This window comes from Dromaius novaehollandiae, chromosome 19 (assembly GCF_036370855.1).
Source record: "Dromaius novaehollandiae isolate bDroNov1 chromosome 19, bDroNov1.hap1, whole genome shotgun sequence".
Lineage (NCBI taxonomy): Eukaryota > Metazoa > Chordata > Aves > Casuariiformes > Dromaiidae > Dromaius > Dromaius novaehollandiae.
The window spans coordinates 5,312,819-5,339,730 of NC_088116.1; the positions used below are offsets into that span (position 1 = coordinate 5,312,819).

At 40.0% G+C, this 26,912-nt stretch overlaps 1 protein-coding gene across 2 annotated transcripts in view; it reads right to left on the reverse strand.

Moving 5' to 3' along the window:
• The window catches only part of SPECC1 (sperm antigen with calponin homology and coiled-coil domains 1), a 92,071-nt gene extending 76,844 nt beyond the window's left edge, over positions 1 to 15,227 (reverse strand). Inside the window, exons 1-3 of one of the 2 annotated variants that reach the window (XM_064523217.1) lie at positions 15,052 to 15,227; positions 3,481 to 3,658; positions 33 to 168 (exon numbers count right to left, since the gene is read on the reverse strand). In XM_064523217.1, the coding sequence (XP_064379287.1) occupies positions 33 to 168; positions 3,481 to 3,627 (283 nt within the window). In that variant the 5' untranslated portion in view covers positions 3,628 to 3,658; positions 15,052 to 15,227. Of the gene's footprint in view, positions 1 to 32; positions 169 to 3,480; positions 3,659 to 4,708; positions 4,807 to 15,051 lie in introns of those variants that run through there. The other variant, XM_064523218.1, reaches the window with a different exon arrangement.
• Positions 15,228 to 26,912: the final 11,685 nt, after the last annotated feature.

The window sequence follows — 26,912 nt, forward strand, 5'->3', positions numbered from 1 at the left end:
AGTACATTGTCTTCCAGTATCTTTGTATCTACCTGTGCTGGGCTTCAGTCGACTCTCAGCAAGCTCAGAAATTGCTCCTGTTGTAATGGTCTTCTTCAGTCTGGAGACTCCAGAAGCTGCTGTCACCCCTGGTTTTGTAAGCATGTCATCACTGCTTGCCCTCTTTAGCTGCAAGAAAGAGATTTTGTGAGCAGAAGATCTTGGAGAGACCCATCAGCTAATTCATTACACAGAGTAAGAAGATGAAGAAAAAAATGCCAGGATCCTGGGAGAAAAGGAACATTTTCAGAAAAATAACCCAATGGAAATATGTCTTTAGTAACAATACTTGGATATCATTTCTTATGAATTTAAAGGGACAGAATGTTCTTCTGCCAATTAAGAGAGCTCTTTTTTTCCCACCTTGGCACCAAATGAGCAGCTGTATTTTTCTCTTTTTAGGCCAAGACCCACGATAACATCCCGTTGGCCAAGAAAGAAATGAAATTTAATAGATTTGACTCAAACACTTACTTAGAAGGCATAATTGTCCCAGTACATTCATGTATGCATTTGACTTCTTATTTACTATTCTTATATACTCAAAATTTCATACCACTAATACAAAATCTGAAGAAATAAGAAGGAGAACTGAAAAAAAAAAAGAGCTTTGTATTGCATGCTAGATTTCCATGAAGCTGGCTAAGAGACAGTAAGGGTCTGATGGTAAAGCATGAAAATGGGAAAAATGGTTTAAAAAGCAAATAGCTGAAGGGGCAGGAGAAAATAGTCTACAAGAATAGACTGTTGGCAACTCGTGCTTCTCAAATATTGCTCTGAACAGCAGTCATCATATTTCGTAGCTGGATTACATTTACTAAAGGTATTTAGGCCTCTGCACATAAATGCCAGCTGCAGAGCCCAACTCACAGAGTAGGTCAAAGCAGCAAATAACTAGCCCCTCACTTAATCTGTCTGTCACAAAAAGATACCAGCCCTAACTGGATCTGCTTTTTCATTCCTCATTCAGGATCGTGCTGTTTTGCCCCAGTGGTGACCCCAGATCTTCTTATGGGAGGTCTGAGTTATTCCAATAGCAAGCGACTGCCAGCTCCTGCCTGTGTTTCTGCCAAACAAGAATCACCAAACTTTGCGGCATCATAAACTGACCTTTGTGACATGCACAAAGAACACTCTGGGGACCAAGCCAAAACCCTAAAATCATTCAGCTGAGGAGTTAAGGAAAGAGTAGCCAGTACAAGATCTTACACAATTATCAAAGGGAAATCCCTTATCTTAAACATGGCATAATTTCAGCTACTTAGTATCTTTGTTTATTGAAAAGCAACAAATGATATTATGGTAGGGGCTAATAATATCTTTCTTACTGGAGACTGTAGGACTCAACAGAAGAGAAACTGAAAACTGTTCACAAGAAAGCTTTTTGTTCATGTGACCACCAAGGAAATCATTCACTGCAGAGAAATGCACTGTTTCTCAGAAATTTGCAGAATTCTAAAGATTACATATAATACTGATATATTTTGTAAGTTGGGAAGAAGGGAAAATGTTTGCTTTACTGGATGTTTTACAGGATTTTATTTTCCAAAAATATTAGCTGATAACACTATAATTTACTTAGTGCGGTTTAATGTACATGACAAATCAAGGGACCGTTCCTGTGTGCTTTTTTGGGGGGGACAGGGATTTGCTGGTAAACCCAGGCTTACTCTAAGCACATACTCAAGAAATCCATGCTATTCAAGCACCATGAACATGGAGAAACACTGAAATGATGTTGCTTCAACAAGCGGAAGAAGTAATTGATGTCAGAATTTGGTCAGCTGCTTCCCTATTTGTGTGCCTCCATGACAGCCTCTAATTACTACCCTGAAGAGAAATATTTTAAGCATTTTAAAAGACCAAGGTCCTGTGGAGTCTCTTTAGAGCTGTGCTCTTCAATGCTTTTCAGTTTGCGGATACCTTAACTGTTTCCACAGATCAAAACCCACTTCCTTAGAAGCTGTCCGGTGACACCCAGAGGGTCCATGAACCACAGGCTGAAAACCACTGCTCAAGTTAAATGAAAAGAGCGCACACAACAAGCATGCTCCCTATTTAGTGGTTCCTGAATGTAAAAATCTTTAAGCAAAATGAAATCTCTCTCTCAGCTCCAATTCTTTCTCCTTTTCATCTCTTCCTCTGACTCAGTCTGTGGTTTCCTGGACCCCATGAGCATGTAAGTTTCAATAGCCGAAGTGTTGATCTGCTCCAGGAAACCAGACATCTAACGTTTTGCCTTCTGGCAGAGCTTTTGCCAGCTCACTCTTAGGAGCAAAACAGAACAATCTGACTTTCTGACCTTTAGAAAAGGCCCTCTTCAGACTCCCTGAAGTGGCTTTTCCAATATGCTGTCTTTCACAGCAGAAACTGTGCTACCTCTTTCTAACTCTGTTTCTTCAGGGAAGACTACTTTGATGATGCTGTATTTGCAGATGAACAAGAATGTGAAGATATCAGCTGTACTTAGAAAGACAACCCTCTATATTTAACACCATATGCAAATCAACCATATCAGCTTCCCTAGCTTTCCTGCATTAGCCACTTCAATAGCATTCCCTCAGAGATGCTTGCCTCACCCACAGAACAAATATTTCAATGACAACCATAACTTGCCTGGAGCCCTGGACTGAAATATCCTATTGATAAGATACTTGGAGCATCCAGGAGCATGCAAAGCAAGTTAAGTAAATTAATCCTGTGTTTGAGAAGCTGTGAAGATTAATGATCATTAGATTTCGTGTTGATTAAAATGCTGTACCTTGTTATGTATTGTTTACCAAGCTTTACTATTGAAAACAGTTATAAACAGGAAGCCTATACTCTCTTTTCATCACTGTTATCTTGGTCTGTATTTGGACCATAAGGTTATTTTTGTTTGCTGGCTACAAGCATACAGATGCAGCAGCATTTCAGGTGTATTACTCTTTTCTTAATAACACTACTTTGGCAGAAGTTTCTGCTAATTTTGAAAGATGTCCACATGGAAGGATATGCTTCATAAAATACTTGTGTTCCTTTGCATGGAATATTTTTTGTTAATATATTTTGCCTTGATGGAAGAGAAGCACAGATTTTTAGGAATTCTAGATGTCCATTAATAAATCTCTTTGAATTTCTTTACATGTGTTACTATCAGTTGAGCTAAGAATGTCATTTATGTTTTTCATTCTTCAAAGTTAAGGCAATTCCTTGGCACACAGACTGAAACAGAACCCACTCAAGCCCTGTATAGATACAGTGTCTCCTCTTCCACATACAAGATATTTTCAGAAATGTACCTAAATCTAATACACAGCACGCTGCAATACAATCTCCCTGTCCTTAGCATAGTGGCTGAGCCCACTCCAAACCTCAAAGTGTCATGATGTCCCAGGACTAAACCAAAGCTTTAGCTTGGAACCAGGCTGCGCTGCTTACACAGGCGTCACTGGTTAGTACCTTGCTGAGCCGAGATTCAAAGGCAAGTGAAGTTGAGGACTTGGAGGTCTTCATTCCTGTTGAGGTGGTGGAAAGTGATTTTGCTCGGTCAACCCCATGACTCCCTTGCTTTGCCATTGCACTCCAAGGCCTGGCAGTGCTCTTCATTTTCTTTCAAAATAATTCAATCTGCAGATTACTTAAAGAAAAAAAAAAAAGAAAAAGATATATATGAAAAAATAGACTTCATAGCAGCTGGACACTACACAGAGAAGCAGAGATACCTAGCAACAGTTTAAAGGGATAAAAAGGACATTCCAAAATTTCTTTCCACTCTTACACACATCAAAACTCAGCCTAGAGAATCCCACAAAGTGGGCTGTAGCCACTTTTTTATACTTTTAATTTTTAATACTGACTGGTAACACGAAATGATGCAGAGGGAACAGTGATTTTTCCTGGGACATTCAATCAACTGCAACTGTAAGTCCAATATTAAAAAAAGAGAGAAGGGAGGGACTTGCAATCTGTCCCATGTTATGCAAATAAGTTGCTCCTCTCGGACTGAAGAGAGGTATAAATGAAAGCATCATCTTCCTTATTGTTAGTGTAACAGCTTCAGACTCACAAAATGGGTCCTGCCCATTTGGTTCAACAATATGGCACTAAGAGACGAAAAGATAGCTTTTTGCAATGGACGAAGGACTCCCTCAATATATTCTGTTTCATATAAATAAGATGCAACACCACATGCTTGGGTCCCCCACCAAAACGTGTCCTAATTAAAGATACTTACAAGTCAAATTCCAAGTCAGCAAATACTTTAAACATCAGTAAATTTTAAATTCAGAATCTGGATTTCTTTCCAGTTTTGCTTTTTTCTGCAAAGGAAAACACTTAGGCAGAAGAATTTTTTCACCCATACTTAGCAGCTGTGGACTGTACTGCCTGAAGACACACAAACGTGGTCATGACAGGTTCAGGTCAGGTCAGCAACAAACAGAAATCATCAATAGCTTAGAACTGTCCCTTGCCTATTCTTATACTAACAGACAGGTATCTATAGCATAAAAATTCTAGATTTTAACAACCTTAGGGAGAACAAGGACTGTGCAAGTCAGAGACCTCCTATCCAGCACAGGCAGAACACTCATGAACGCTGAAGCACAATGAAAGAATCACTGAGAACATTTAAGTGCAAAAATCCACAGCAATTCAAGACATCCTTGGGGGAAAAAAAGAAAACTACCTCTTTTACTGCCAGATCCAGCATCTTCAACTGAAATAGCATTCACTTTAAAAAATGTCATATGAGAAGCAAGTTTCCTCGTTGTACGGAAAATGTTATATCTCTATCAAATTCTTCTAGAGAAGTAGCAGCTGATGTTGCTACAGTGTTAAAAAGATGTTTCACAATACCAAGATTTACAAAACATGGTAAAAAATATCGACTTCCTTGCAAAGAAAAAAAAGTAGATCCAGTATTCCTCAGAGATATGCTTATGCAACAGATAAATCCTGCCAGGAATCAGTAAATAGAAGTGAGTTTCTTTTTTTTGGATTTAGCTGAATAAATTCAATCTGCCAGCAAGAACAACTAGTCCGTCTCCCTCAGTAGGTAGACCGCTGCCAGATAAATAGCTAGCTCAACTCTTGTAGATCTAAATCTATGAACATTCAGCAGGCATGGCCCCATTCAAACCAGGAGCAAAATAAGTAATTTGTTTTTCTTAAGTCCCCCCAGCCATTGCCGGGGTGGGAGCGCAAGGGGGTGGAGATTGCCTGAGGTCTCCTCCCTTCCCCCACGTCAGTACCATCAACATTTTTGTTCTGCAGCCTCATTTTCTAAAATAGACACAGGATGTAGCTGCCTGTCAGTCTTGGGTAGGCAAAAGCTAATTTGTTTCTTGACTGTTAGACAGGTAAGCAAAGTGTACAAAGAGATCAGCCTAGTTGTCTCAGCTAGGGGAATGGGCTAACAGTAAGTATATTGTTTATCACCAAAGAGTCCGGATAGACCAGTGTGAACTTGGACAGTAACCTTTTGACAGAGAGACAAAATCAGAATTTCTTCATGGCTGAATGAGTAGAAGGGCTTAGGTTATATATTTTTTTTAATCTCACAATTCGCTTTACACATTATTTCACATTCACAAGTCAGAACACTCACTGAACTCATGGGAAATAAACGTGTTCGGGGCCGACTCGTACTCAGAACCGACAGCCCCTTCCAGGTGCCACCCTGGTCTACACAAGGAGGGGGGGTTGCTGCGCAGAGGCGCAAGGGACCATCAAGTGCTCTGCTGCTGTTTCACGGAGAACAAAGGTAGCGAGTGACATCTGCTGTATTTATCCTTGATGCATTTGCAGGGAGGGCTGTCTACTTTCTCTGCAGCTCTAACCTGTCAGCTCCTAATAACTACTAACATTTATTTATTTATTTTTACTAAGTATATTCATTAATCCATTAAAATTCTGAACACATACCGTATGGAGCCATCAACTGATCTCATCAGAGGAGAAAGGAGTACAGTCTTTGTTGGGGATTATGCTGATCGCTTGACTCTTTTTTTAAAGCATTGACAGGTATGTAAGCTATATTACAATAGATAATAACGTTTAGCATTCCCACAGTTCATGATTTACCTTAACAATCCTTGGTGCTTTACATATATTTAATAAACTATTTTTTAAACAGGCATATGGTTCACAGTATTTATATGGATGAACAAGCAACTGCACATGCAAACTATGTCACTGGTTAGATCTCCAAATTATGCAGATGTGGGTTTTGCAGATCCCATCGTTGCACATGCATTTTTGCCTTGTTATTCCCTCCGGATTTCTTCATAACTGTATCTCATACTTTCCTGTATCTCATACTTCCTGCTGTGAGCTGCACGGATGCTTTTTTCTTGGTATCCAGAAGAATTTAATCTTGAGTCATCCGTGCCATTAGAGAGTTCCAGTGGAGTGGTAGGTTCATTAGACCATGATATTAGATGTAAAAAGGAGAAGGTGCTAAACTAAACCTCAAAAAATGCAGCCAGGAGCCTGAAGTGACTTTATCATGTAATGATAGCTGAATTATGTGCCATGTGGATTTAATAATATTTTACCACATCAAGCAAATGAAACTAAAATTGTTTACTAGTTTTCCATGTATTTATATGGGAATAAGCATCTGTAAAACATGGAGGAAAGGCTTCTCATATAATTGGCTAACCTGAACCTGCGCTGCAGGTAAAAAGTTTTAAATCTCTGAAGTGGGAGCCCAGTACTTTCCACAAGCCTTATATGTACTTCAAAGAATAAAGCCAGGTTGCACACATCTTAAGCTGCTTTCATTCCTCAGTGACACACATCTGAGTTATTAGAAGTACTGCGTCAGGAGGAGTACAAAATAAAACTACTTCCAAAAAAGAAAAAAATATCCTGCTATTTTTTGCTGAGAGCAGGAAATACAGTCACACAGTCAACATCAGGTTTTCTCCTCCAAATTCAATTTATCATATTACAAGAAAATAAACAAACAAAAAAGCTTCAATGAAGCTGCAGGCAGCTGGAACAATGGGAAACCCCCAGAAGTTAAGTATCGTGGAATGGCTCGTTATACATGGAGGAACTTAACTGTCTAGTCAGCAATGAACTGTCAACCAAAGTATTAGCTTAGATACATAAAATAGCTGCAGACAGTTAGCATTCAGGAAACAACACAAAGAAAGAAAAACTGTTTCTCTGATCCTTGCATAGAAACTGTGGGGGCAGTCTGTAATAGCTTGTATAAAAGAAACCATCCTATACAGCCTTTATCCAGTTGGCTCAAGCCCACCATTTGGTATAGGTGAATGATCAAAAACTGAAATAATTTTTAAGTCTGGAAAGACAAAAGAAGATATTTGTGGAGAAACAAATATGCTGAAAAAAGAAACAGTGCAAGGGACTGAGTGCTACCAATACAAGCCACAGGTAACAGACTGCAGTTTCTGGAGAGACTCAGGTTAAAAGACGGAATACTGTACCCTTCCATCCCAAATCTCAAACTAGGCAGCAGTTTGTCAGAGCAGTACAATCACTACACAGCAGCCTCTGCTTCCTCGATAGCATTTTTCAGGGTGAGGTTGAGAACGTTGCCTTGCAGACCATCCTTCTGAGTGGGCAGAAGTGACTTTGGAAGTAGCCAATCATTGTGTCAAACCGTCCTGAATGGCAGCTTGGGAACGGGATCACCATTAAGTTTTTATCACAGCTTAATGGATCTTGAAAATTGTGCCTTTCACAGGTCAGGACAAAGGTCACATTTATGTATTCATATTGTAATTACTGGAACAGAGGATATTGTTCAATATGCTTCTGCCCACGATATTCCAAACCCTGCATTTCTCTATCTGGGAAGCTGCCAACAGGTAACTGCTCCCATTGGCTTTAAAATACACTGATAGAAGTAAGCCTACTGTATTTTAAATAGATACCAGCATTTCCTTCCAAAAGGACCCCAGAGGGATTATGACTTGATTTCTAGGCTACCTGTAGAGAAATCTGAAAGAGAGAAAACCAGCAGAAAAAGCAGCTCTCCACAAGAGATGCAGTCAAGCTGTTTTTGCAAATACAATGACAACAATACTAGTTCTACATCCATCATGCCACAATATGCTTCAGCTGAAACATGCTGGTGTTCAGTCTCCCTGAAGATGAGTCTGTAAGCAATGTCTGGAGCAATATGATTCTGTGTCTCATTTCTTTCTTCACATTTAACAGGGAACTTTCCTTGGGAAGCAAGCAGAATGCCGCTCTCCCAAGATTCAAAGCCTCTCCCTGGCTCAGCGAGAGCAGGTCGATAGCAGGCCACAATTAAATCGCTGTAGCGTGCTCTGCTTGGAGCTGTACTCTGAAAACATTTAGAAACTGAAGCTAAGCAGCAGCCCCATGTTGAAGTAAATGGGAGTTCATGCCAAGAACATGTTTCAGAGCAGCAAAATCAGTTCTGCTCTAAGCAAACTTCAGAATGAGACTGCAGGTGTTGTTTTTAATCTTTTAAACTCAAAACTGTTGATGTTTGCATACCCCTCTCTTCTGAATTAGGTGCTGCAAGTGAGATAACTGGAGAGTTTATAAAAATGGAAAGCTGGTCCTGAGAAAGCTTTTTCCTCTCAGTAATCAGAATTCCCTGCAGACATCCAAGTCAGAATCTTTTAAAAATTCAGGCCATGCTATATAACTCATCCTTTCTCACTGGCATTTTTAAGAAAATTCTGATGGGGACTATTTTGGCAGTTGGCATAAGCTGGCACAATGGGAAGATCATCCATTTTACTTGAAATATTATTGTTTTATTTAAGAACCTAAACATTTCTTTATTAGACAGTCCATAAGCATTTATTAATAAAAATCTTTAGAACCAGCCTGGAATTATTCCCACTTTCTAGCTAGTAAAACCAGACTGAGAATTTATCCTAAATCTCACAAGCAGTCATCAGCAGAAATAACACTACGTTTCTTGGCTCTCAAGGCTTGGCTGTCCATCAAAGGTTTAACATACTAATCTTGTACTACACTTCCACTTCTAGGAAACACTTTCTGCTGGGTATTAAAGGCTATTTTACTCCGAGTAACTAAAAAGAGTAGATAGGTTGATCCTAAGGGTATTAAAGGCTATTTTACTCCGAGTAACTAAAAAGAGTAGATAGGTTGATCCTAAGTGATGACAAGCCATATTAATTCACAGTCAGAAAAGCTAGCAGTTACTCTATTAAGTTAATAAAAATCATTAACATACTTGCAGAAATGAAATTACATAGGAAAATTCTTTTCTGGGTGTTGAAGAGAGAATGTATCCATACCCTCGGTACTTTGCATAATTTGTGCTTTGGTGCTCATGTCTGTGTAACACTACTCACTCAACAGGGCAGTCAAATTAAAGCAGAATGATTCATTTGTTTTCCCAAAGTAACTTGAAGAAAACATATGAAGGTCCTTACTAGGTCTGGAGAACAATATAGCAGATGGCAGGTTCATTGAGACCTGTGAATGCCCAGCATTTCTGAAAAATTAGGTCAGAAGTACCAGTATCGCAGATAGGACTTTCAAAGCACAGAAATCTGTGACTTTGGCAGGTTTAAAAAAAAAAAAAAAAAAAAAAAAAAAAAAAAAAAAACAGTTCCCAGTGCCATTTTCTTGCAATTCAGTTACTTCTGTTACATTGAAGGGTTAGACTATTCCAGAACCTGTATTACACAGTCACATGAAATCAAAGCATGATTCTCTTCTGGATTTTTGGCATGTAAAATTTGAATCATGCTTACATAGTCTTCCTTCTAAACTAATCAAGCTCTGCTATTTTCATACAAATTATCAACTGGAACAGAAAAATACCTAACAAGTTCAGTAAGCCATAAAGCATTTCCTACTAGAGTGTGGGAAGCTGTACGGCAGCATAGCCATTTGTGCTGAAATAGAATTCTTTTCTGCCTTTCATATCAATTCATTTTAAACAACAATTTTTAAGCTTGACAGATGCTTCCATATGACTCATCTTGATTTCTTAGCTGGTATCAGGAATCAAGCCAGGGTCACAAAGCAAGGAAGCCGATAGTCCAATATAGTAATTGCCAATTTGAAGGTAGATGGTACAGATAAAAGCCTATGTAAAAATCATACTGGGCTAACAATTAAAAAAAACACCTTTCTTTTACTCCCTTTTACTCATCTTCAGCAGCTTCTTTTAAGCCTCTGTTCCTTTCAACTCAATGTGTAGTATTTCTGTATCTAACACATCCTCTCTTTCCTCTAGTTTCCAATATCTTGTTTGCAGATTGTCTTCGAGTCTACCTCAATGCAGCCATCCTCCATTACACTTGCTGGATTTTTGCTACTATAAAGCTTCGCTTCCATTAGGACTGGAAAAAATAAAATAAAATCACAAGCCAGACCACACTCTTCCACCCAATAACAACCCAAAAGAAACCAACAAGATATGCCTGTTTCCCAGCACCTCATCCCTAATGCTGCTCTTACTTTTGCTGGCCACAGAAACAGAGAATCAATTTTAAACCTAACCCCAAACACTGAGCAGCTGTTTCCTCTGGTCTACCTCAGCAGACTTGCTTTCCCATCTCATTTGCAGCTGAACTTTCATGTTTTGCTGGTAAACTACCAAGAGACAAGACATTACTTGGAAGTTTTCATGTCCAGACTGCATGCTGCAGCAGGGCAAATTCTGCTGGTTTTGTGTGTACCTTAGGCAACTTTTTTAAAAAAAAAAAAAAAAAAAAAAAAAAAAAAAAAACTTTCCAGAGTGCAGAAAAGTGTAGAATAATAATACAGCTAAGCAGTTATAAAATCAAGGTGCTAAAAAGTAAGGCGTTAAAATGTATATACATTTTAGATATAAAACAATACTCAGAAACAAAGGCCCAAGGTCACATAGTTGAACAACAGAAGAATATAAAACAAAATACCAGTTTTAGGATTTAACCATCAGTGACTGTGATATAACTTAACAGTCACATCTTCAACATCTTCATTGTGCTAAGGTTGCCTCGTATAAAACGCTTTTCTGGGATTTCTAAAAACCTCAGAAGAAAGCTTTCGTATGAGATCAGATGAGAATTTTCTTTACAGGGCACATGGCTCCCTTCCTCTCCAGTATAAGCAACTGTTGCAGAGAGCCAGGTCCTCTCCCTTCCTCTTTGTGGTATCAGATGGAACCACACAGCCAACGGAAGTTCCCTTGCATCTCCCAAAGACGAAGTTACTTTACCTGTGGTTACAGTGGGAAGATAGGACCTCACATTCTTGTTTTTGTGTTTAAGGCTTTTCTTGCTTATTTCCTAAGTGCCTTTTCCATAATTCTCTAAAATGGATACTTATTCACCCATAAATAAATATCCTGGACGGTTACAAGGATAAGTAAATTACATCAGAAATGGTCTAAGTGAAGAAAGTTCCAACTAGACATGAACAACAGGCGTCTGGCCATCAACTCACTCAACTTCCTAAACCATCCCGACACAACTGCCAAACTCCAGATCAGCAACTGCAGGACTCTGTGCAAGTCTCAACACTGATCAAAATAAAATCCTTTCTTCCTCCAGCCAGCATTAGGGTCACTGATGATTTTTCCAGGCATGGATAGATGAGACCAGTGCAAGGCCTCCTGCCTGCCCTCCCCCACAGAAATTCTCCCTGGAGTTTTGGATTTATGAATGTTTTATTCTCAATTAGATCCTATTTTCCAGCTGGATGTGAAAAAGGAAGTAGAAATTACAACAAATCCCTCATTTGTACATATGGATAAAGAATTTATTTAGCTGCATTTCTCTTGTCTTTGTTCCACATTACTGCCGATTTATAAGACAGGAAAAAAAATACATATATATAGCTTTGCTACTTCACCAGATAAAATACCTGGAACAGTCATTCAGCACAGTGACTGATGTTTAAGATCAAGCCAAAGTTGTACTCTGAAATGGATGGGAACCTTCTCTTCCAGTAATTTAAATTATGCTGTTTGTACATGGATATTCAATCTCCTCCTCCTCTTTCCTCACACTGATTATCTAACCAGTCACCACTACACATCTCAGAAGAGAAACTATGCTACCTCCCTGTGACCCCGATCATAGGAACAACATGGAGATAAGGGAACGAAAATATCAACCCATCTGCAATTTTTTGCTCACTGGCTCTCCAGAAGAACAGTGGCAAATACTAGCTGGACTGTATGATATCTGAAAAAGTTAAATGAAGCACAGCTGTATGCTGGCTATCAGTAAATAGTCCACCATGCTTCTCTGACTTTAGTAGATGCAAGCGTTGTCTTGGTAAGGTTGAAAGGACAAAAGACTGATATGATCTTTCACTAACTTGAGGTCAGAGATGTGGACCTGAATGTGGTAGTTTTGCATCGTGTTCATCACATTACTGATGGATGCATGCCAGAAAAAAAAAAAACACACAAAGGTAAGGGTAGGATGGCGACATGCATTTGGATACAGGCAGGCAGACAGGCACGGGCAGCATGTTCTCAGTCTGGGATGCTATATATTAAATCATGCAATGGTTGTATGCATACATAAAGGTTATGCAATTAATGCCCAGTTTTATCAAGTCACATCAAAGCTACTGCAATGATTCCACAGTAGAGACTTTGGAGAATGCATTTTTACAAGTTGCAATTCCCTCATAACTTGGGTGTTTGGCAAGCAGACAAAGTATATCAGTTTACATAGTGCTCATATCCACCCTTTGGAGATTCTAGGCAAGGGAAAGATAAAAGAAAGGTAGAACTGATGCATTGATTCTGAACTTCCTAGCTTTTGGAGGTTAAAATCATGCTATAATTGCAAAGATTTAGGTCACTCTGGGCTTTCCCCAATATGCCCCTGCTCTGAGTAAATGGGTTTAATTTATGTGCAGCATATTGCAGGTTGAGAACAAAATGTTTTTAGAACCATTTCAAGGTAGCTCGTGCTCATTAATCCAGTTCTTTTTACTGCAATAGAATTACTGACCCAGTGAATATAGCACAAAGCAAGTGACACATACAGTTAACACTTCATGTTTTACCAATCCATAAGTAGGAGGAAAAGAAGGTTTCATTTTGGATAGGGCAAGAGCTATGTAATTGCTGAAGAAATGAAAAAATAATTACAAGGGGTTTCCTTCATAAGTACCTATCATTACATCTTTCTGTAGCATAAGAGGTAGATACATCTATAAAAAAAGAGAAGGAACAATCGTGTTTTGAATGGCAGGGAGAGATGAACAGCATGTGGCTACATGCTAATCCTGACCGGTACATGTACACAGGCGAGCCGGTTCCCTGCCCTCTCAAAGCCAAGGAGGAGGAAAATGTAGTCAATGCACCGGCTTGGGATTCCGCCTGATTCTACCCTCAGTTCTATCACAGATTGCTGATACTACCTTGGACAAGTCACACAGTCTTTCTATACTTTAATTTTTCATTTGTAAAAATAGGATCACAATGATTCACCAAACAGCAGACTTACAAAGATAAAAACACGAATGAACATCATTCATGTGCCTTGGAAAGGAACCCCATAGAAAAGCAAAGTAAAAATGAGATAAATCAACATCTCCTCTCACACAACACACAAGTGAGCAGTCCCACATATTGCCACATGTTGGGATGTTTCCCTGATTTCCATTTTCCATCTGTCACAATGCAGAGAAATAATTGAGATCTGGAAGCTATTCCTTAAGGAGATATTATCCTTCATTAAAGTGCAGAGTAGATCATTTAATAAAGTCAATAAACTGGGAACTTTTGAACTTCTATATGAGTGGCAAACAGTATGAACTTCTAACAGAAGGATTTCTTTGGAAAGAAGACGCCATTAGTAAATTACAGAACTGCGAAAGAAACCAGAAAACTTCTGCATTTTAAAAATATTCATATTGCACAGGAAGAAAACAGATTAAACAGTGATATCAACAGTTTATGACCAGGTCTTATGGGAGCAATAAGGAGCTGAAAGATCCACCTTGGTGTGCTGCGTAACGAAATTGTTTGAGAACTGAGCTAGAAAGGGAAGAGGTAGTACCTGTGTGCGTGTGTTAGTTTGAGGTATCCCTATTGTAGTTATCAGTAGATTTGTGTGAACAAAGGATGTATTTCAACAAATCAAATATCCTCTCTCCAACTGAGGTTACAATGGCAGAGAACAGTTTATAGTTTAGAAAGAGTTGAAGAGAAACACTCAAAACAGTCCCTTTTGGAAGAGGAGGTGAGAAGGAAAGAATAAGTAGGGGACACGTGGAGGAACTTAGACTGTATACAAGAGAAGGGGGTAGAGAATCCCTGTTTTCAAATGATTTCTACCAGTAATCCTTTACTGCTAAATACAAAGACTTAGTTAACATCTGTACAACTTTGCAAAGCTCTAACATGCTACATAAACACCCATATTTATTATTACTATTGTTATTATGATCACGCTTCAGTCCAGAGTACGTTTTTTAAGGCCAACTGTTAAACTGTTACAGCTAAAGAGCCCTGCTGAGAATCTGAACAGCTCTTTGCGAGGATGGTGTAAGAGGCTACCAGCCTGGCACATTCCCGATGCTTTCACCGATTGCCCACAGAGGAACTAGCTGCCAAACCGATTTGCTTAGCAGCTTGCTCCTTTCTGCCCTTTCTCCACTGGACCATGTGAGCATGCAGTAACAGAGGAGAGCCCACTTGTGCTTCTGTTTGGTTTAACTGTTGGAACAAAATCCTAAATTCCCAGAGAAGAAAGCAGAAACAGGCGCAGAGTCAGCCCCTCTGTCACTAAACTCCATGTAGCCAAAGAGAAGAGAATACAGTAGCTAGCTCTCACAGGCTCATATGTTTTTTCTGTTGTAATGGTTTTAAATCATCCCCAGGCCATTTTCTGCCAATGCAGCATTGTTTGCAATGTATATTTTTTGCATTTCCCACAATTTAGTTTTAATTAAATGAGATACTGCAAACAAATGTTGTTGAGCAAGGCAGGTCCATTCACTCTAAGAACACATTGCTAATCCCACAACACTGCTAGAGATAACGCAGTTCCGACCTTAACAAATAAAAGGGATTAAAATACTTACGGTAAAAGCTTGTCCTCTTTTCTGCATTAAAAAGAAAACCGTCTCCCACTAGCTTCTGACAGCATGTGCAAGCCAGACTGAAAATTCAGGGCTTGAATGCTTCCCCGAGAGGAAAACCACATTGCAACGAGACACAGAGCTGCTTGAGAAATGATTCACATACGGAAGCAAGCTGGCTTCACCAGCGCTTTGGCATTCAGCACACACACACGCACACACATATGCACACTTGCTTACTCAGGGGAAAGAAATATTATATTTTCATCAAAGCAAGAAGGATTTATGCAAGCAAGCCATTTGTACCCTGCCTCTGAAATACACAGAGATGCTTCAATCCATAAAGCAGCATAGGAGTTTCTTTCAGTATCCCATCATCCCCAAGAGCAGAACTGGACATTGGGCAGAGAGCACAAGCCCCAGACTAGTCTGCATAATCAGGTAAAACATGCAGTACACACACTGTGGGAAGGGCAAGGTGGTCATAAAAAGAAGACATTTTTTCAGGGGAAATCACAGAAGCAGTTCCTAGAAGCTTTTATAGTCCATACTAATAATCTCTCTCCCAGAGTGCCAGTGATCTCAGCCAGGATACCTTACAACATTTCCTTTGCATCCATCATTGCTTCATAAAGTGAAAAGTGTGTGTGTATGGAGCAGGGGAAGTTACATTAAAACAGAGGCTTTTACTCATTTATAAGGCAAAGTATAAAAATACATCCATAGACTGATAGATAGTCAAGGGCTGAGAGAACACTGCTCCTTGAATTGACAAGTAGCAGCTCAGTAACTCAGTCCTGAGTGACTTGTCTTGAGCTGTGCAAGCAGAAGTGTCGATCTATCCGTTATTTAGAAGAGAACAAATAAGGGACAAGACAGTAAGAATTGTTAAAGGAAGTCCCTTTTTCTTAAGCTTCCTGAAGAGAATTTAATCTGTGAAAAGGGAAAGAAAGGGTGAGAGGTTCTAACAGAGATAAATCAGGCACAGATAGGATAAAGTTGGAGGAAACAGAGGGGATATAAATAGAAATCAAATTCAAATTTAATTTTCAAACACTGAAACCTAAAGAGTTCAGAATTAGGATTGTTGTTTGACTCTAAATGAACAGCGTGCTGTTCACACTCTGGTGTAGATCTCTAACCTAAAATATTCAGATTGAAACTATAGATCAGGAAGTGTCTTCTGAACTGCACAGAGGGATTCTCTTCCAGCAGTGTGAAGACAGCATATAAGCAATGTTCATGTTACAGTGGTGGTCTCATAATAATAGAAATAGGGAAGATTTACAATATGACCCTAAAAACCTAAAAACAGTTGCTGCATTTGAATAATTAAACCTTACTGCACCCTTTAGCAACCCTTCGTTCTAGGTGCCAAAGGGGCCTAAAGGAAGCTAACATTACGCCAAGAGTAAATTTACTTGCCGTTCACTCTTGGCACAACATCTATTATTGATAAGTCTCAAGACACAGACTCTGAGTCCAAAGTGAGTCACTTCTGAAGAGTCTGGATTTTAGATCCAACTTTCTTGTGATATTCCTCAGAGGTGGGAACACTTACCTTCAGGTCTTACATTATTAGCTGTAAAATCTCTAAACACTCAGTCATGTCAAGTGCTATTCCAAGTTCAGATAGCCACAGTACCAATTTTTTTATCCAGGCTACTTTGCCAGTTACTTAAGTACCCAAGGACTGACTGTGTGATCACAGGTACTAGAATTTATCCATTCCTTGTTTTTATATGTCTAATATGTAGAGCTTTTGAGATTATTCACAAATCCGAGATCAGATCAGAAGACAGTACATTCTGTCATTCATATTAACAAAATACATGTAGATATTCTGATCTAAATGAACTGTGTTTCTCCTTCCCAAGGATGAGACAGTGCATTCAGTGATGCATGCATAGACAGTGAAGTCACTCAGGTATGCAGTGCAGGGACTGCAAGTCGGTCTCTCTGCTTTGATAATGGACCATCCTCAGAACTGAAAACATACAGCTGAAAAATACCGACTCAAAAGCAAAAGATTGCAAGCCCCTGGACCCTGAACTCGTAAATGAGAGCAACATCAGTTGCATACACCCTGCTGAAAAAGTTCCTTGTTTGAAAAAACACACACACTTTTTGGACTGCAACAGTATGTCTTTTTGCCATTGCTGGTGAGTTCATATGGGCTCAGTGGGAGAGCAGCCTTGTCAGCTCAATAGGTTTTCCTATCCTTCAGCCAAGAGAAACAAAAAATTGAAACGAAGGGAGTGGGGAAGGAAGAAGAGCTACCATATTTCATTCTCAAAGACATTTTTAGCTTTGATAAATATAACTTGACCAAAACCTAAGAATGAAAATGCTTGGGCATGAGGAAGCAGTCAGAACATGCTTCAGCTTTGGGAGATGGGCTATACAATTTCCCTAAACCCAACAAGATCAGTCAGTACACTGGTTTATTTAGAGGCTTTTTGGTAGCACTTATTGCTATAATTATCTGATCTCTTCACTTAAACCAAAGAATTAACCAACACAAAACCTTCTCAACTGAAACATTCCCTCTCTATTTAATGAACAACGAGCCCAGAAACAGACAGCTAAAATAACTTGGCCGAGGTCATAAAGAAAGTCTGTGGCCTGTCCAGGGCCTTAACTATAATTACTTTCACACAATAAGGATCAGGAAAAAAAATCAAATAGTGATATAAAATTTTGTTTAAAGAGTCTGCCAGAGTCATACCTGACTTGTACCTTTCATTGACAGACAAATGAACAATTAGGAAATTGGTTGCATGATGGCCCATCCACTAGCAAATCTACATCCCATGACTATGTGACAAGGGAAGAGCGTTAGACCAACCGCACTAATCAATACACCTGCACCTCAAATACTGCACTTGAACTTACATTTTTTATATTGCAGCCTGCATTGCCTACACACTTTTACAACAACAAATGCGGATGAGACGACTTTATGGAATAGGTGAAGGGCAGAATTTGTAGTGGCATAGCTCTTTCAAAAAGCAAATGCACTGAAAAAATGTGGAAAAAAAGGCTCATAGAAGGAACATGTAAGATTAAAAATATCTGTGCATTTACAGATATTTATGCTATATTTAACTGCTTTTGTGCATGCAACAACTTTAATTACAAAGAGAGAGATTCCATAAACAAGGCTATTATGTCAATAACAATGTCTTTTTTAAAGCAAGCCTTTAATTCAGTTATAAGGCCTGAAGCATTACTGTCTGGAGTTATAAAACCAAAAGTAATTACAAAGGAAAGTCTGCATCAGACAGTGGGTATTAGTGGAGTCAGACCATGGCTTTGGGACAGCATTACTCCCTCTCTTTCCTCCTCTTTGTACATAACTGATATAAACTTCTTTTTATATTCTCAGTTCCACCACAGATGTCAAGAAGTTCAAGCAGCTAGTAGACATTTGCAGAATGAATCATGGGGCACCAGTTTCCATTTTGACAAAAACAACTGCTGTTCAGTTAACAAGATGATGCTGATCAAATGGGTGGATATGAAAAGTGAACTTCTGGAACTGCTGCCAGAAAGGCTCCGCCAGCGTGAGAAAGCTGTGTGTGCAGACTTGGAGAACTCATTTTTTTCCTGTGTTTAGGAGAACATTATGTGGTTTCATGTTCCCATTCATGTACCTGAGGAGCTCAGCCTGTGCCACGGCTACCAGCTTTGACGTGCAGCTAGAGAAGATAGTTTTTTTGTTGGAAGAGACTAGAATCATTAAAGTTGGAAAAAAAGCAGATATGTTTTATGGAACAGGGAGTGCTATAGGAGATGAAAGAACAAATTCCTTCGTTGCCTATTGCCAAAATTACAGAAGACCGGACAACAACTTTAAAATTTCCAAGGGAACAGCCACTAAGTATGTCAAAAATTAGAATTAGGAAACAGACTGTTTCCTAAGCGTCTGTAAGAGGCTCCAGCATATTTTAGTATCATTTCTTTCATTTCCAAATAGAACACAGAGGAGTTAATAGATCACTATTTACCACGATCCTCCCCCCCCCCCCCCATCCACAAAATGGGGCAAAATGGGGAAGGAAATCTATGTGGTGATGAAAGAGTCGCATAAACCCTGTAATTCATATATTTAAAATAAAAGTCTCTGATTACTTTTGTACACATTTAACTAAGTAAGATTATTTTTCTCTGCAGTTTTCAAATGTCTCTGTACTTTGTTAGGCATCAGTGGCACAGCAACAAACCAAGGATAGCTTTACTAGAATCATCCTTATTCAAAATGAGGATAAAACTAAGTATGTGGGAAAAAAAGGCAATTGTCTGTGCTTCTGCCTAAAAGGTGGAGACATACCTACCTTCAGTGGTCTTTTTGACTTCTCATAAATAACAGAAACTTTGTATTTCAATGACTAAATTAAAGATTTAGTGCAAGGGGAGTGTCTCCGATCTTTAATTCCTCACTGCTCATTTTCTGCTGTATAGGTTATAATGCAACATTCATTAACAATTCATAGAGAATTACCATATTCAAGTAGCACAGCAAGTTCCTACTACCTACACAGGCAAAACACTGCACAATCCTGCTTGTTCCCTTTCTTTATTGTCCAAGGTGGATCATATCCCCAAAAAGCAAGCATGTTATCACCCAACAGAAAAGGAATTAGAACAGGTATCTATTAGAAACAGTAAGAAACTTTCAGTAGAAATAATTTCATTAAATTTTTGCTGATCACTGACACTGGAGAGCTGTACAGGAAACTCAGAAACTGAGAGAATGTGTATGAAACTGCCACAGAATTAAAAAAGCCAACGAGATGGTATAAGAACGTCCCACTGCTTTTAACTTTTCAGTGCACTTCAGGGTGATGCAAATAAAAGAACTGAGTTGTCAGCTTTGTTTTAGAGCGACTTATACTTGAATTGCTGACAGTCCTTAGGTGGAAGCAGAACTGCAGGATATGCCTCTTATGTAGAATGCATTGCAGGGAGCCAGCAGCAACAAGAACTAGGACAAATTAACAGAGAAAAATGATGAAGCACAGGGAGTTCAAATCCCTGGGGACAAACAAGCTCTCTAATGTAGATCAGAATTTCAGAGAAAAGCTATCCATGAGGTTTGATTCTCTATATAGTAATATCTTAGTCTGTCTTGTTCTTACTCCCTGCATCTACTTCACATGTTACTTAAACAGAATCAACTAACCATTGCTACAGCTTAGCTGAGATCTTCCCAGTATTAACTATAATGATACATAATAAATAATAAGAAATATGCAATGACATAATGCAAGGAAATTCCATTCTAAGATCCTGGTTCTGCTTTCAAGATTTCTTATGAAAATTATTTCCTTGGACTTTTTGGTTACTAATCATTACTTCAGATTTGGAGCCCTCAGTCCAAAAGTATTTGGCACACAATAAAAATCTTATGACATCTAAAATCAATTATGAGCAATTTTTAACTCAGCAGAAAGGTCTTAGTATGAGGATCATGCTGCCTACAAGGCAAGTAAGAAAAAAATACCTGTGCTTCATCAGCATGAACTACTCCTCCAGATGAATGGAACTCTTTTTGTCATATAGGTACACAGTACCACTTGCTCCAGCTCTGTCATGTCTGTTGTCCCCACACACAAATCCAGAAAGTGAATGCAAATTGCTCCTGTCCTTAAGGTACATAAATCAGCCTCTCATTTTCTTGTAAAGACTAGCTAAAGAATTGGCCTATTGTACAAATGGAAGCATCACTTACCTTTAACAGCCAAAACCAACAGGCCCAACAGATGAAGAGAGAAATAGGTGCAGGAATAGGCAGCTGCTCACCTTTCCAAGTTTATATAAAAGCAAACGATAATTTAAAATGTTCATCAGATACTCACACAAGGGGGCAATGAAGCAAGATAAAATGTTGGGCCAAAAGGAAGAAGCATCCTATGGACTTTGTGGGCAGTTTACTGGAAAGAAAAGAAAACAAAAAAGAAAAGCAAAGCAAAGCAAAGCAAAACAAATGCGCTGAGGTGATAAAGAATTAGCATGAGGGAGATTAGTGAACCTGTCACTTGGAAAAGCCTATAGAAACAACCGTCATTACAAAGCAGAGGAGGATGGATTGGCCAAGAACACAGAAAAGAAAGCAGATATGATGGAAGGAGATGACCAGGAAATTTAGGACATCAGGAAAGTCACTCGAGAAGGTGCCCAACTAACAATACCAGCCTGGTACAGAACAACTGAAGGCCTAGAGCAAAAAAAAAAAAAATAGCAGTTTGGGAACAAAGAGAAAGAGGAGAGATACACTAGCCAGCTCAGGTTTTTCTACTCCCAACTAATTAAGTCTCAAGAACTCCACCTGTTCCCATGGCAAGTGGAATATTACAATTTTGCATTCTTTATTAGGTGCATGAAGACAAAAGTGGGCAAATAAACATGCAACTGATCTAGTTAACTGTGGGGGCAATTCTGACAATGAATTGGTTGGCTGCATGGAATTACAACACAGGAGTTCCTAATTCTTTATCCCATGCATATGTCACTGATTAGGTCAGGCAAACATCAGAAGATGCTGACAGAAAGAGGTAAATGAGAAGTTATGTGTATTTAATGGAAGAATTTACCATTTCCAACAAAAGAGGAAATATTTGATTTGTAAATTAAATACAAAATTCAAAAATTTTGATTGATAAGGTATGCGATCTCATTTAAAGTGTGAATACAACAGCCTAGGCATTCTGCCCCATAGTAACTCAGAGCTGGAAACCAGCAAGAAACTCTCTCACAGCAGTTACCATGGTGACACTCAGTAATAGATATTTAAAGGCAGCTCACTCATAATCACATCTATTAGATATCAAGAGGCTTTAGTAAGGACACAAAAAGCCTGAAAACAGAAAGCCAGGTCTTGTGGTGGTGTAAGTGGACAAGAAATCTACGACATGAGATCTGCTTATACCACCACTTAGCTGGACACAAAACACCCGTTCTGTTCAAATCTGCACCGAAGTCTGCAAAATAAACTGTTTTGAGTTAGTCATTAAAAAAATTGTTCCGAAAGCCTCATTTCAATAGCTGTGGCTCTATCAATCCTTTCAGAGTTGTCATTGCCAGAAGTATAATAAAAAGGTGTGCTACTGTTCACCCCACAGATTAGAATCAGGCTGCTAGAAACTGCCCTGCCTACCAACATCACCTCAAGAAGGTTGCTTCAACCAGAGAAGTGCTGGCAGCACCAGCAGATAACACAGCCCTCTGCCTCCACCCCCACAGAGCGATGCCCTGGCACTGATGAGATCCCTTGGTGCAGCATAGCCACAGATTCAACTAGAAAGGGACCTCGCCTCCACATCTGGAGGGCTGGGCTACCCAAAAGAGTGCCATGCTGCTTTTTTGAGATTACAATGCAGTGAGCAAACATGAATCCAGATAAACCTGGAGCTATCTGAGTTGAAGAGGTATTTTTACTGAACTAGAGATATGAACGTTAAATAATATATTTCTTTGGGCTCTAATATGTAGTGTTGCAGTCCACTGGAATGTAACAGAGACTCTGCAGGATCAGATCTCTAGATACAAAGACACTTCGCTAAACTAGCAAAGCCTATGTAACATTTATCAAATTGAGATTTCCTTTCTCTTTTTGCTGCATATTTCCATGACAACTTTCCCCCAGTATCAACTTCTTTATATTGGAAAGGTCTCTCAAAAGAGAATGTAGGCTTCTATAGCAACAGCTAAAATCCCTGGGAGATGATGATGTCTAAACTTTATACAGATCTTTTTTTAGTCCATGAGTTACAACACAAGCACATTTCAAATTTAATAGGTGAAAACAACAGTATGGCTAATATTAGGGAAACAGGGAAGAAGGGAATGAAGGGCTTGCTGAAGTGGCACAAACAAAAAGGAACCACCTCACTTTCGAAAGGAGGTGGGAGAAAAGACGTGTGCTTTAAGATATAAAATGTTAAAGACAGAGATGACAGGATCAAACGTCTTAAAAACCCACATCCTGCTCCTTCCCCCCACTGAGTTACAAAACAGTCACAAGGAACAAGTCTGTTGATCCTAAAAGATTTTATTTTTAAAACATATGTACATATATCTGCAGTCTGCTTTATATTGACCTGAAGAAAAGATCAGGGAGTCAGGATGCCTTTTTGGTTTTAACTTCCCTATACCTGCCATTTCTACCTACAAACTAAGGTTTTGTCAGTATTTTAGCTGTTTGCAATCATAGTGACTGTGCTTTTCAGCATGAAAAGCCTTGTTACCTTAGAAGAAAAATAACCGCGCTCTCAAACAAAAGATCAGTTAAATTCATGTAGGCCAAGGGAAGTACAGAAGTTAAAGCAAATTTCATTTGCTCAATTTAGGCATAGTTCACAAAGCAATTTGCTTCTCTAAGGCCCTTTTAGACATAAAATCTTAAAATCTTCTAACCAAAATACTATTACATTCACAACCTGAATAAGAGGTAGGAAAGCACCAGCCTTAATTTACAGATGGGTAGACTCTAGAATGGAAATGTAAAGTAGCGCTGCCAGAACCAGGAACTGGGCCCAGCAAGCCCCAGCTCGCTTCCTTTTCTAGCCAGTGGAAGCTCTTTGCTACACATCCGAGGCAAGGCCTGCCGGGTGACCAAGTAATGCAACTGGAAAACAGTCGTACCTTCTTCACCGCTTGTGTGCCTGAAAGCTTCTCCTTTTTTCATGAAAATATCTATTAATCTGTTATCTCTTCCTCTCATATCCCTAGATGATCACTGTTATTGTAAGGGAAAAGGGGGCAGATGGATAGGCGTAAGAGTGAAAAAAATACATTAACCAACTTATTTTGACTTCCATCTTCAGCCACTTTGTGTCCAGTTGGATAATTACAGGAAAGGCTCTGGAGTGATTTATAAAACAAAGTTGAGAGCAATGAAAACACTTTTTTCATAGCAATGCCAGAAAGGATAGCCTAAGCCTATTGAAAACCTGGGAGTTCTACAACCAAGAGCAGGACACAAAAACAGGATTTCAGGCAAAAGTATTTATTTTGTAGTTTAAATTCTTTGGAACCCTTTTTGGAAAATATTGAAGTGCAGGACAAAGGCTAAGTGACACTGCTGTACATACAGGTCAAGTGAAACTGAAATGTTTATTATTTCTTAGGTGCTGCCCTCTGCTGAAACAGACACAACAGATCAGCACACAGGCAACACTGTAGGCTATAGAAAAAATTATTGATCATCTGCATCTAACACTATCATCACATAGGAAAAACACACACACCATGAAAACGTTTCATCTAGGACTAGGCAAGGTTAAAAATAGCCTAAGGTCTTATACTGGCCTTAGAGCTCCAACACTCCAATCCAATCCAAGCATGATTTTAGGCACAGCATTCGGATGAGAGCCTTGTGAAGGAAGAGGATCAAATGCATTGGCTACACAGCTGCGATAATGGAGGTCCATAGGATTAAGAGAGAAAATAAACAGCTTGAAGTTTCATATAAAGAGCTTGTTAACCAAAGATGTGTTGAACTCTCAGATTCTCCCTCTCCAAGCCTCAAACCTCCATCTAATTTCACTCACATGAAAAGCTCATTCAAGCTGATGAGGTTATTCAAATAATCAAGCACATGTACTTGTTTGTATGTGAAGCAGATCTGCATGTATGGAAAAGGAGAAAAACATTTAAATACCTAGAGGAGGGGAGAAAATATAACAAACAAATATACAAATGCTTGCTTCTAAAATATAAATATTTATGCAAATATGTTTATAAACATTTTATTGTATTTGTAAACAAATATAAGTGCCACATTTTCTCCAAAACCCAGGAACAAAGAAATGAAAGCCAAAACAACATTCCAGCTATACATGTAAGCTCTGAGTTTTCAAATTCTGGATCCAAGATACCTTTTTTTCCTTTATGCCTTTGGAAAATAGGCTTTGCAGTGCGACTTCAAAATCAGTCCAGCTAGGCTATTTTGGATCAAGGAGAAGATTGAAATCTAAAGTTCAGGACTCCTTAGGGAGATCATCCTGCCAGCAGCCTTCTCTTCCGGGTAAAGATACTGTTTTACTAGATTGTAGCATCATGCTTTTCAATTGCTTCTGACCTTAAAAAAAAAAAAAAAAAAGCTCCTCTTTACCCTCAAAAAAAAGAGTGAAAAGGGACAGGTCTGATGATCCAGCCAGTAGAGGGCAGTGGAATTTAAGAGGAAAGTTGTTGACAATTCATATAAGGAAATACTTGAAGTGGTAAATTCATCAATTTATATTGTTATTTGAACTTATTTATCCAATCCAAAAGTAAGATGTAAACAAGATACAATGCAAAGGATAAATAAAGAAAAACAGAACAGATTACTTCAGAATCCCTAAAGAGCTGAGTTTCATGGTGTGTTATCAGGAAGACCTCATACTTAATTTATCGTTTAAAAATAGTTATTAAAATCTTTTAAATAATTTTCAATTATTGAAATACGCTGCTTTGAAGCATCCTATTGAAAGCATCACAACTATTTCTCAGGAGTAAAAAGATTATAAGTAACTTTTTAATTTAAGAGAGAGAGAAAAATTGAAACAAGAAGTCAACAAAGCCGATTTTTTTTCAAACATACCTATCTTCACTTGTGCTAAGTTGAGCAGAAAACTGGTTCCAGCCCACGAGAACAAGAAGGTAAAACAGGCTAAGCAAATGAAACACAAGCAAACCACGTACAGAAGACTTTTAATCTCGACAGCTCCCTGGTTACCAGAGAAGTACAAAAGAAACAATTCTCACCTCATTACCAAGCAGAACAAGCATAAAAGAGCTACACTTTTATGTGATTCGACACTACTTAGGTTTGCACTTTGTGACAGAAAGATAGATTTTGTTTATGCCCTAAGCACTTCTGAGCTATAGAGGTCCTAAAGTAAAATTCCCTCTTCGTGCCAGCGGCAGCCTAAGTTTCCTGAGGAAGGCTGCAGGAGATGCTCTGACCTTCTCACCTTTTCGCTCAGCATATGGAAAACGTGGAAGGCAGGAGGCGGCCTGTCCGAGCCCGGGCTGGGACCTCACAGGCTGGAACCGCTCTGTGCCATGGAGCTCTTGGGCTCCCACCTCAGAGGACATGGGACATCCATTGGGGTGCACCACAATTTCCCACACATCCGCGCTAGCAGCACTTCGGTGCGCTACAGCGAGGAACCGTCGCTCTCTAGAAGGACTTTGGTAGGACTTTGCCTCTGCGGTGGCGATGGCGGTGACGCCCAGGCTCTGCTCCCACCTCAGCGAACGGTGGAGGCATATTACCTGCGGGGCCGCGTCGCCCTCACCAGACCACGCTCTGGGCTTGTCCTGACGGCTCGAGGGCTAGTCCCGGGCAGGCTGTCCCGTTCCCGGGCAGTCTCCGGCAACCGCCCCCGCGGCGCGGGGGCCTGGGACCTGTTGCCCCCCCAGACACCGGCGCGGTCAGTCAGGTGGGAAGGGGGGGTGCACACCGCAGCGCCTCCCGCCCCCTCCCCGCACCTCAGCCGGGGCAGAGGGACTCGGCCCCGCGCTGCGCCTCCTCAGCCCTCCCGCAGACCCGGCCCTGCCCCGGGCCAGCCCCCCCGGCCTGCCCCAGCGCCAGCGCCGCTCACCTGCAGCCGCCGCCGCCGCTGCCGCCTCTCGAGGATGCTCTGGCAGCCGGAGCCCTCGCCTCACCTGTAACGGTCCTAACGGCCGCCAGGGGGCTGCCGCGGAGCACGCCGGGTAGCGTAGTTCTCCCCTCACCCCAGGGGACTGCCAATCCCGTGAGTCTCCGCGCGGCCAACTCCACCCCTGCCCGCCCGGCGGCGCGGAGCTTGCCGGGAGTTGTAGTTCTCGGGGACAAAGCGCGAGGGAGCGCCGGCGGCGGCGGCCCTCAGCGG